The 11,332-nt window shown below is 44.8% G+C and overlaps 4 protein-coding genes across 4 annotated transcripts; 3 read left to right on the forward strand and 1 right to left on the reverse strand.

The window, feature by feature from the left end:
- Positions 1-95: 95 nt before the first annotated feature.
- On the forward strand, positions 96-1,361 carry J4E84_002903 (uncharacterized protein; the record flags this gene model as incomplete). Its single annotated transcript, XM_049385521.1, has 1 exon — positions 96-1,361. One exon carries the CDS (start codon positions 96-98, stop codon positions 1,359-1,361), a length of 1,266 nt encoding a protein of 421 aa, XP_049246398.1.
- An 869-nt stretch (positions 1,362-2,230) lies between these two features.
- On the reverse strand, positions 2,231-3,463 carry J4E84_002904 (uncharacterized protein; the record flags this gene model as incomplete). Its single annotated transcript, XM_049385522.1, has 1 exon — positions 2,231-3,463. One exon carries the CDS (start codon positions 3,461-3,463, stop codon positions 2,231-2,233), a length of 1,233 nt encoding a protein of 410 aa, XP_049246399.1.
- A 214-nt stretch (positions 3,464-3,677) lies between these two features.
- J4E84_002905 (uncharacterized protein) lies at positions 3,678-4,733 on the forward strand (the record flags this gene model as incomplete). Its single annotated transcript, XM_049385523.1, has 1 exon — positions 3,678-4,733. The coding sequence occupies one exon, from the start codon at positions 3,678-3,680 to the stop codon at positions 4,731-4,733; it is 1,056 nt and encodes a 351-aa protein (XP_049246400.1).
- A 1,055-nt stretch (positions 4,734-5,788) lies between these two features.
- J4E84_002906 (uncharacterized protein) lies at positions 5,789-6,539 on the forward strand (the record flags this gene model as incomplete). The annotated part of the gene is made up of 2 exons (XM_049385524.1): positions 5,789-6,057; positions 6,110-6,539. The coding sequence occupies 2 exons, from the start codon at positions 5,789-5,791 to the stop codon at positions 6,537-6,539; spliced, it is 699 nt and encodes a 232-aa protein (XP_049246401.1).
- Positions 6,540-11,332: the final 4,793 nt, after the last annotated feature.

Genomic DNA, 11,332 nt, shown 5'->3' on the forward strand with positions numbered 1-11,332 from the left:
GGCCCTTGTCCAGGCGCGCGTGCAGTGAGATCATTGTCAACTTTGCGACTTCTTGCGCCCAACACAAACCTCTTGACGACCGCGCCCCAGCCACGATGAATCTACTCGCCGGCTATTCCGATTCAGAATCCGATGGCGAAGCGCCGTCCGCGCCGAAAATAGTCGCGAAACCGAGTGCGAAACCCGCCTTCCAAAAAGTCGTCGATCGCTCCAACCCAGGACGGATCAAGGTCAACCTCCCGGGCGCGTCGCAGTCGCGATCGGAGAAAGACGATATCCAAGATGATGCGCCACCGTCGAAGAAGCCGCGCCTGGGCGGGGGCTCGTCATTTGGTGGCTTCAACGCAATGCTACCCGCGCCAAAGAAACCAAATGTAAACGCCATCACAGCATCCGAGGGTTCAAAGACGGGAAGCAGAGGGCTGGGGAAAGGACTCGCATCTGGAATAAATCTAAAGACTGGCGCGGAGCCTGCGTTCAAGAGGGAGTCAAAAGTGGAGGCTGAGGAGTATGACGAAACTGGCAACCCGATAAAGAAGGAACCTATGAAGAGGGAAGACTTTCGCGCAATGCTCAACTTGCCAACACCCAAATCCGAGACAAAGACAGAAACCAAGCCTCAGATAACGGAACATGAGATGAAGGTGGAAACTGAGCCACAGCAGGCATCTAAGCCAGCGACGCCACGCTTTGTACCTATGTCTGTCGGCAAGGGAAAGAAGAAGAAACCCACAGCACCTCGACCAGCAGCCACAACGAACGAGACGAGCACCGCGACGAACACAAGAACATCTACGCCGCAATCGCAACAACCACCTCCTGAAACCAAGCCGCGCAAACCCAAGGTCTCTCTCTTTAGCGTCTCCAACGAAGCAGAAAGCGCTCCTAAAGAGACGGCTGATGGGAACTATCAGCCACTACTCTATGGTGCAGAAGAGGGAGGGGAAGTCGCCATGACAGAGGCCGTCTATGACATGCCCCCAGCAAATCAGTATACACAATACCCTCCTCCCTCGACCGGTGGACAGGATCCGAACAACCTCACCAATATCGCATCCGAGTTAAACTTGTCAGAAGCAGAGCGCCGGCAATTATTCGGCAAGAAAGGACGCGGTGGTCCGGACTTCTCTGGTGCCAAAATCCAGGATTTCAACACAGATATGGAGTATGCGCACAATGAAAAGCTGCGACAACAGGGCGAATCAGTGCAGCATAACCCGCTCAAATCTATATCTGGAACTGGAAAGAATAGTCTTCGAAGCCTGGTCAATGTCGCGACGACTCAGAAAGATGCATTAGAGGACCACTTTGCTGCCGGTGCTCGCAACAAGAGAGAAGCAGGCAATCGATACGGCTGGTAATATTGTGGGGCATACTTATCTTTCCAGGGGAATAAGCCATAAGTAGAATATGATTTATTTGGCTTCTCGGAGCCGACAGCGCTGCCATACAGTCACAGATTCAGATTCCTCTTCTGCTGCTCTATCTGGTGAGCCGAATGATGAAGTATTCGCACTTCGTCCGTTACGTCCTCCTTACACCTTCTTTTCGTGCTCATCTCAATATCCTCGGTACCTAAGCCTACGCTGTATTTTTGGACTATACTATAGTATTGGTGGTCCTCGCCGATCGCCGCAGTCCTACCGTCACTCTCGGTCACATGCGCCAGGTTTAAGACTCGACGCGTCAGCGAATAATGGTACCTTGCTTCCAGCTTGTAGATTTAACAAGCGACATCCCCGTTGTGGACGAATCTCTAACGGAATTCGCCAACACTTCCTGAATTGAGCAGGTCAACTTCACCGCCATTATGATGGCTCTTCGCATGCTTGAAGCCGTGAAAAGGACTGATACTTTCCTATTTCATTGACTGCAGGATGGCCGAATGATGTGAGTCTCTGACCTGGTCGAACCCATCGAACCGTTTCTGGTGCAGTTCGCCGAGAGCCGCGTGTTATCGAACGGACATAGAGGCTCACGGGATGATGGAGGCTTGTGGATTAGAGCCGATGGGATTTGGTTTTTTGGAGTGCCATAGTGGAGATGCATGAGATGGATGATGGGGTGCGGAGTGATTCAGTGTTGCTTTGGTATTCAATCCATTGTATGGTGCGTTCCCGGCCTCCTTGCTACTGCGTGGTACTGGTGTAGGGTTTCAGGAGGGTGTGATCACTTCAGACCACTTGTTTAGAATCACATAAGAATGTATATTGGGTATCACAACGCTACTTCACTTCCCAGCCGCAGCCTTAGCAGCAGCCTCCTTCTCTCTCTTCCTCTGCAGATACCTCTCCTTGGCACTACTGATATCCTTCTCTGTCTTCTGACTCTTCCGTGCATGCTCCAGTTTCGCCTGTTCCTCAGCTTCTTCATCTGCTTTCCGCTTGTTCGCCGCTTCAATCTGCTCGGCTACCATCTGGGTCTGGCGTTCGCGTTGTGCATTCTTGCCGGGTTTAGGTTTCGTCCATGCTGATTGCGTTTGGTTTGCAGCAGATGCAGTTGCAGACGCAGAGGAAGCGGGCTTGGGTTTCGCGATGATGTTGAGGCCTGCTGATAGGAGCTGGCGTTTGTCCGCGATCTGCCCATCCTCGTTGAGAATGACGTTCTTGCCCTGTTTACGTAGCTCTTCGACAATCTCAGCGTCTGTCTTTTCCTTCTCTCCCTCCTCAACAACGGGTTTCACACCATCCTTCAGTGCTTGCGCCGCTGCTTCCATAGCCTCCTGGTGTCGTCGTTCCTGTTCTGCGAGCATCTGTTTGTGGAAGCCCTGCATACCAAACTTCTTCTTTTTCTCTTCCTCCTCTTCTTGCCTCTTCTTCTCTTGTTCTTCGGCCTTTCGCGTCTCTTCTTGTTGGGCTTTGTATGCGCCGGTCACAAACTTCTCCTTGTCCGCAAACTCGTCGCCTTCGGCTTCACGTTCGCGTTGGAGTAGTTTGTCACGTGCCCGTAGTTGGTCCTTCTTACGTTGTTCGGCGGATTCGAAGAGCGCATCCATGTACTTGGGTTTCCGTTCCGCGGCGCTGTCGCGTTCAGCGGCTTTTTTGGCGGCGCTGACCGCGTGGAGCGCGTCGTATGCAGCATCATAGTCGTATATGGTGGCGTCGGCTTCTAAAGCTTCCTGTGCGCGTTTCTCGGCTTCTGCAGCGCTGGCGGAGTACGCGATGGCGGTGGGATCATCTTCTTTCGGCTTAGGTTTCTTGGACGGAGGAGCTGGAGGCTGGCCTTTCTTTGGTTTTGAGGGCGCTGGTTTCGAGGGTTCTGATGAGGTAGCGGCCAGAGTGTCTTCGAAGTTCAGCTCGCCGATTTCCTGGGCGCCGTCCGCCGCTTTGGATTTGCCTTTCGCATCTTCCTCCTCTTCGTCGAACAGCGGCTTCTTCTTCTTCCCCAGAGAAGGCTTGGCGGCCGATTTCGCGAGTGGATTCGCGCCCTTGTTCCTCACATTGAGTCCGAATTTGAATGACATGTTGATGTTGAGTTGGGATGGTGTCAGAGTCGCGACCGCGAATTGGGCTGTCGCATGCCAAGGCGCGCGCGACCAGTGAAATCATCGACACCTCCGCGCCTTCTCCGCAATTCACGTCCCTTGGTTCGCAATGACTGCAGACACGCCAACCCGCGAACCTTTGTACAAATATCACTCATGCATGAATGTCGATTAAACCACCACAGTCCTCATCATGGAGGAGCAGGCTAGCGATCCACCGGCGGAGAGCCTCTACACCACGGCCAAAGCGTCACGATTTCACTTCAAGTCTGGGTCCAAACATCGCTCAAAGCGTCACAAAAGCGAAAGCAAGGACGAAGATACCGATGACCATACTTCCAAGAGACACAGGTCGGATCGGACCAGCGAAGAACGGCGCAGCCACCGCGACTCGAGGCGCAAACATAAGCACAAACATCGCTCTTCCGACCAAGATCGTCACCCGACATCCACACGAGACGGCGCCTACTACGACCCTGATTACCGTCACCGCGAATCATTATACGACAACTTAGAGGATCTAGGTACAGGCTCTCCAGGCCCAGCTCCCGATGACGCTTTCCGCGAGTCGCTGTTCGATGCGCTTGCCGACGATGAAGGTGCGGCGTACTGGGAAGGTGTATATGGCCAGCCCGTACACATATATCCCGACACAAAACCCGGCCCCGATGGAAAGCTGGAGCGTATGACGGAAGAGGAGTATGCGGACTTTGTGCGTACGAAGATGTGGGAGAAGAGCCACCAGCACATTGTGGAAGAACGCGAGGCGAAAGAACGGGCGCGTCAAAAACGAAAAGCGCAACGCAGTCAGCTTGATGAGGAACTCGAGCGGGAGGAAGCAGAAAGAGAGAGCATGCGTCGCCGCATGGAAGAGAGCCTGCGTCGGGGCGAGGAGCGGAAGAAAGCGAAGGAGGCAGAGGCTGCATGGGAAAGTTACACGGCCAAATGGGACAGCCTGAAGAATGCCCAAGGTCTGGATAAGGAGACAGATGCGAAGGTCCGCGATATGATCCCATGGCCCGTAGTGTCTGGCAGAGCGAATCACGTCTCCAAGGAGGAAATAGAGCGCTTTTTCCGGACTACAAAGACGTGGAAGGAGGACCCTGCGTCACTACTGAAGGCGGAGCGCGTGCGCTGGCATCCCGACAAGATGCAGCAGCGATTTGGACAGCATATTGACTCCGAGACTATGAAGTTGATCACGGCGGTTTTCCAGGTTATCGATCGACTGTGGAACGACCGACGTTGATCTGGATGCGGACCTCAACAGCCGGCATCTTCCTTCGTCATACTTTCTTCATTCCGAGATACCCAAGGGAGCACATTGTGTAGTCCCATCTGTCAGCCGGCATACCCATCAATGAATATCGGTCCCGGCACCAGATTAATATCAATCGTACTACATCGTTGCCTCACTTCTTGGCATCATGTCACCGTACTTTCAAAATGTTAATCTCCGGCTTCCAAGAATCTTGGAAAGATCTTGGCGCAATGTATCCATGACGAAGCAACCGGGCTGAGACAGTCAAGCACGACGATCTTCGCTACAAATGCGCTGACAATGCTAAGTGACCGGCTAAATGCTTGGTCCCAGACCAAATGCTTTTGCCAACACCATCGGTGAATATATCACCTATGGTCATCTGAGCATGTCGCATGCCCAGCTGGATAAAATGCAAATAAGTTGATGATGCGGAAATAAAGTGGCTTGACTGCATGTTGGCGCGGTGCTTGACTGAGCTTAATCAGGATGCAAAAGCTTGTGCAAATCAACATGCACACGTTCAGGTACAGCAATGCGACGATAAGATGGTTTTCGAAGATACGGAGGATCAATCCAGAACGCAGCGGGTCAACATGTTTCTCGACTGGCCAAGACGTTTTCCGCTCCACTCTTGTCGCACCACAGTATATCGGGCCTATAGCATGACAGGTCCACACAGAACGCATCTCCAGCGGAAATGAATGTTTCGAGTTTCAAAACTACGCCTCTACAGCTGTCCAACCATTACGTTCAGACCCTGAATACCCGGTGGTTCGATCTTGTTTTTAGGACACGGCTCCACGCACGGCGACGGGACGTAGACATGCTCCCATGCACTCCACAGTTACTACGGCTGGTATACGCCAGGTGCGCCTGCCCGGCAGGTGCCCTCCAATTTGTAAGGCTCCCTCGATCCGCAGCCGCAGTTCACCGGCGGTCCCTGGTAATGATCAGCACGGTACAACGCATCCACTGGTATATAAGAGTCCCAACTGTCCTCGAAAGAAGGACACCAAGCATCTCCAACTTGAATCAACACAATGGTTGCCTTCTCTTCTATCATTCTCGCTCTCGGTAGCGCCACTGCGGCTCTCGCCTCGCCCCTCGGCCTCATCCTCGATGCTCGTGCTCAGGAAGAGTCTGCCAACTTGACTGCTCGCGCCACCCAGCCAGGCGAAGGCACCAACAACGGCTACTTCTACTCATTCTGGACCGACAACCAAGGCCAGGTCACCTACAACAACGGCGCTGCCGGAAAGTACGATGTCCAGTGGTCCAACGTTGGTAACTTCGTTGCTGGCAAGGGATGGTAAGGCACCCTCAGAACCCACGCTCTCCACTCTGTTAACTCTCTTCGTTAGGAACCCCGGCTCGCCTGACAAGGTGGTCAAGTACTCTGGTACCTGGAACGCTGCCAACGTAAACTCCTACGTCTCCCTTTACGGATGGACTCGCAACCCGCTCGTCGAGTACTACATCGTCGAGACCTACGGCTCTTACAACCCCTCTTCTGCTGCTCAGAAGAAGGGTTCCGTTACCTCTGACGGTGGCACATACGACATCCTCCAGACCACCCGCACCAACCAGCCTTCCATTGACGGCACTGCTACTTTCCAGCAGTACTGGTCTGTCAGGACTAGCAAGCGCGTCGGTGGTACCATCACTGTCAAGAACCACTTCGATGCCTGGGCCAAGTACGGACAGAAGCTTGGTACGCACTACTACATGATCCTCGCTACTGAGGGCTACCAGAGCTCCGGATCTGCTAGCATCACCGTTGAGAGCGCTTGAAGAATTGCGCTTGCAAAGTAGGGGGGTCAAAAAGCCTTACGGCTTGAATTCTTGTAGATATATACACACACTTTATCGTCATTAAAAATGCCATTACATTGCGCATTACACCTTGAACAGCAACATGAGTCGGTGATTACTATGCCTGGAGAAATGCAGTTGTGATGGGTCGGGGGAATCAGGGGCCAAGTAAGCCCGACGAACCGGTTCGCGGAGCACGCTCAGCGCGCGCTGCCGAACGCGCTAAGAACGTGTCACCTCTCCATTTACATCAACCTTGCAGCACAACAGCTCGGGAACGCTTTCCGGTGCCGGCTGGCTCATCACGCGATGTGCCTTTGAAATTGACACGTCAATGGGATTCAGTCAGATCGTTCCCCTGATATCGCCTGCCCTACCGTTTCTTGCTGTTGCTTAGATTCATCACGGTGGGTTCAAGCTGTTCCCGTCAGGCTCCAGTGACTGACAGATGCCCAAAATATCGGTCGCCCTCCGTGTCCAGTGCGAAGTCGTCGATATTCGACATGGCAATGGCCAGCTATTCAAGCTTAATTAAATTGGAAGGGATAAACGCGAACCGAGGAGAGGATAAGCAAGGTTCAAAAGTATTTCTACAAGAAACGCTCCTTTGATGCTCAGGCTCTATGCTCAAGAGCTCGACCAAAGCATTCAAAATCTCAAAGAGTGACAGTTCGTTGCCGACAGCTACGTGGATGGGTTAATAGATGGTAAGGCAGTACTGCGAGCAAAAGGTAACACTTCCGGGTACCAAGACCTTATATTTGTCTAGCATATGTCACATGAGTGAGCACTTCATCTCTATCTAGGCACGATAAGATTAGACTAACAACAGTTAGCCAGTCAAAAAGACGAGCAAAGAGGCGGGGAAGAAAGGTCAGAAACATGCATGCGCCGTCCGCTCTACATGCAAAAAAGGCTTTAAAAACTTTAAAAACATACAACAGCAGAGATTTAGCAAGAGTAACAATGTATTATCGCGTCTAGAAGCATAGGAATAAATAGAAGATAAATTATTGTATTATAAGCTTACTTAGAAAGCTCTCTTAAGTAGCAAAGCTTCTAAGAGCTTTTTTTAATTTATACTAGTATAATTACGTACTATGCTCTTAAAGAGCATATAAAAGTACGTTCTATAATACACTCTCTAAGTAGCCTACAAGAGTAGGCTGCGTAGTTGTAATAAGCTCTTCTTATTATAGTAAAGAACGCTAATTACGTACTTATTAAAGCGTGCGCAGTACTAAGAGCTTACTTAGCGTACACGCGCTAATTATAATATTACTAAAAATTATTTAATTAGCTAAATACTTTCTACCTCTTACCTAAAACAAAGGTAAGTATCTCTAATTTTTATTAGTACGCTTACTAACTCTAGCAGTATACTCTATTATACTAATTAAACTAAGCATACCTTTCTATATCTATCTTTAAGCTCTCTAGTATTATATTAAATAAGAATAAGTATAAGTATAAGAATAGCTATTCTTCTAAGAATAAGTAGTCTAGTTCTAGCTCTGCAAGCGCCTTTAAAGTAACTTCTTTAAGCTCTAGTTACGTAAGCGCGTTAAAGGCTAAGCTATTAAGCTCTAATACCTCTAACTTATCTAAGTACCTAGCTACTTTCTCTAAGAAGAAGAACTATAAGCGCTTAAATAGGCTACTTAGTTAATCTAGTAGCTTATCTAAGCGTAGCTCTTCTAAGCATAGCTCTTCTAAGTATAGCTCTTCTAGAAAGAAGCAGAGCTCTGCCTCTATTAGTACTTCTACTCTTACTTATAATCTATTTATTACTCTTACTTATACTCTTAGTAAGACTAATCTATTTACTATTTAAGAGTATCTAGATAACATTACATGTTATAATAAGTAGTAAGTCTAGAAGTACGCTAAGAAGTAGAAAGCTTATAATTTTAAGGCTAAGAACAAAGTAGAGCGTAAGTACTATAAGAAGATTACCTAAGAGCGCTATATTACTAGTTAAGCTACTAAAGAGAAGCAGCGTCTGCATTATAAGCGTAATAAGTAGATTAAGCGTAACTTAGAGCGTAGTAATAAGAATTCTAAAGCTAAAGTAATTACTAAAACTAAGCGCGTTAAGTCTAAGAACAAGCGTTTTATTAATAAGTATTATACTAAGTAAGAGCGCCTTAAGATTCTACTTCTAAAGGCTATTAAGCTCTGTTAAGAGATAATTCTAGAGTTAGTAATTTACTAAGCGCAGTAGTCTACTAATTCTATTAGCGCAATAGAAAAGTATAATAATAAGTAGGCTAGTAAGACTACCTAGAAAGAGTATACTAACTATAATTCTAACGTTGCTGCGCTCTCTTAGAAGCTTTCTAGTAATTTCTGTAAGTAGCCTACTAAGGTTACTATTATAGTTTCTAGTTCTTTAGCTACTAGTAATACTTATTCTAACATTTCTTTCTTAGATTCTTTTAGTTCTAAGAGCTCTACTTCTAAGAATTCTACTACTGTCTCTTCTAACGCTTCTAAGCTTTCTACTAAAGCCTTAGATAAGCTCTCTATTTCTTAAGAGAGCAGCACTATTTATAACACTCTTCTTTTCTCTAGTCTTAGTCTTAAAAAGAAGTAGTATTCTTTTATTATTATAAGTAGTATAAAGAGCTCTCTCTTTAATCTAGAGCTCTCTATCTAGTCTAATAGTTTAGATAGTGCTAATTCTTCTAACAAGTATAATAATAAGAAGCATAATAACAAGAAGTATACGCTTAATAATAATTCTAATAATAAGAATAATAGAGCTTTAGTAACTAAGTCTACGCGTAAGCGCGCCTCTAAGAAACCTACTTTTATTACTACTAGCAAGCTCTATAAGATAGTGTACCTCTAATACTTCTAATTTATAAGTACTAGAAAGGCTACTAACTCTCTCTACAAAAACTATATAAGTATTAATAAGAGTAAGAAGTCTAAGCGCTACCTTACTAGTGCTATTAGTAATTATAGCTATAATAACGTATACGTATACTCTTTTCTAAGCTTAAGAAGCTTTACTAACTCTTTTTTAGACCTAAGTATATAAAGAAAGTTACTAAGCGTATAGTTAATTAGTTTAGAACTATAGAGTAGAATCTAAGAACTAGACGTCTACATAATATTAAGAACTCTTATTTTTATAAGCTTATCTATAATTACAACGCTGCCTTTAAGTAGTACTATAAGCATAGCTATATAATCTAGAGTTATAGTAAGAAATAGAGCTTTAATACTATAAAGGCAGAGCGTAACACTAATAAGTCTAAGCATACTTCTAGTATAAAGCGCTCTTAATCTAACCTTAATAATAAAGCTAACAGCGCTCTTACTTCTAAGCAGCACTTCTCTAGTAAGTTTTATTCTAGTACTCTTACTTCTTAGTACTAATAAGCTTTATAGAACTTTGTTCTATAGTTAAGTAGATTAACTATAATAAGATAGCTAATAATAGTATAGCGCTCTCTAATAATAATAATAAAAGCTTATCTTCTAAGACTATTACTAATAATACTGTTATAGTTGCCTATAAGAGTATTACTAATAAGCTTAGTTGCGTATTTACGTCTATAGAGAAGATTATACTCTCTTAGTTCTTTACCTTAAAGTTTAAGTATTTTTAAGCTTACGTAGATACTACTAATAACTAGTAGTACTTCTCTAACTTTACGCTTAGATATCTAAAGAAGCTTTACTCTAATTATAGTTCTAGGTATATACTTTCTTATCTTACTACGCTCTTTAGAGTGTATACTTTAATAAAAGTCTTTTCTAATAAGTAGTTTTCTATAGGCCTATAAGAGAGGCTACGCTTAAAATACACTTTCTACTACTCTCTAAGAAGAGTAGCTAAAACTCTTTTATACCTTATAAGCTTTATAATACTACTAATAATTTAATATTCTTTATATTTAACTACTTCTTAAAGTAGGTAAATTGTTAAACTAATAGATTTTTAGTAAGCCTATTAGTAGGTATGCTTTTAGTCTCTAGGTACTTAACTCTAAAAGACTCTTTAGCATGCTCTTACCTTAGCTATATATTTTAGATATTAATATATCTAAAGCGTATTATTATATACTTATTAGCGCTAACTACTAAGCGTATAGTCTACTAGTTATTACAGAAAATTATCTATACTACTTCTAAGGTAAGTATAAGCTTCTAAAATAGCCTCTTAAGAGCTATTACTTCTTTACTAATATACTTAAGAGTAAGAAGCTCTACTTCTATAGTTAAAGTTATTATAGTTACTTATTATACTACTTTCTAAATAATAGCACCTCTAAAGAGTATAATAAGGTAGCTCTATAAAGAGCGCCTAGTCTCTAGGTTATCTATAAAAGAAGCGTTGCTGTAAATTATAAGCTCTACTCTAGAGTACGCTTTATAGTAGATAGCCTAATAGCAAGTCTTATATAAGTACATAATTACTTAGTTAACTACTTTAATATACTCTTTACTTAGATTTATAAGAAAGTGTAAAAGCTTTAAAGCAGCGTACGCTATATTAGGCTATAGTATAATAGCTGTATAGAGTAGTAATCTAACACGCTCTTAGTAGTCTTTAACTATCTTCTTATCTACTTTGCCTATTAACTTTATAAGCTCTTAGCTTAGAAGTAGTGTAGTAAGACTTAAAGAAGTACTCTCTAAGTTAAACTTCTTAGTAAGCTTATCTAAATACTTATTATATATAAGCGTTATAGTATAAGCAGCGTAATTGCGCAATACTCTTACTTCTAGAAACTATTTAACTAGGCCTTTCTCTTCTA

This window comes from Alternaria hordeiaustralica (genome assembly GCF_023758085.1).
Source record: "Alternaria hordeiaustralica strain BMP 2776 chromosome Unknown scaffold_4, whole genome shotgun sequence".
In the NCBI taxonomy this organism is placed as follows: Eukaryota; Fungi; Ascomycota; class Dothideomycetes; order Pleosporales; family Pleosporaceae; genus Alternaria; species Alternaria hordeiaustralica.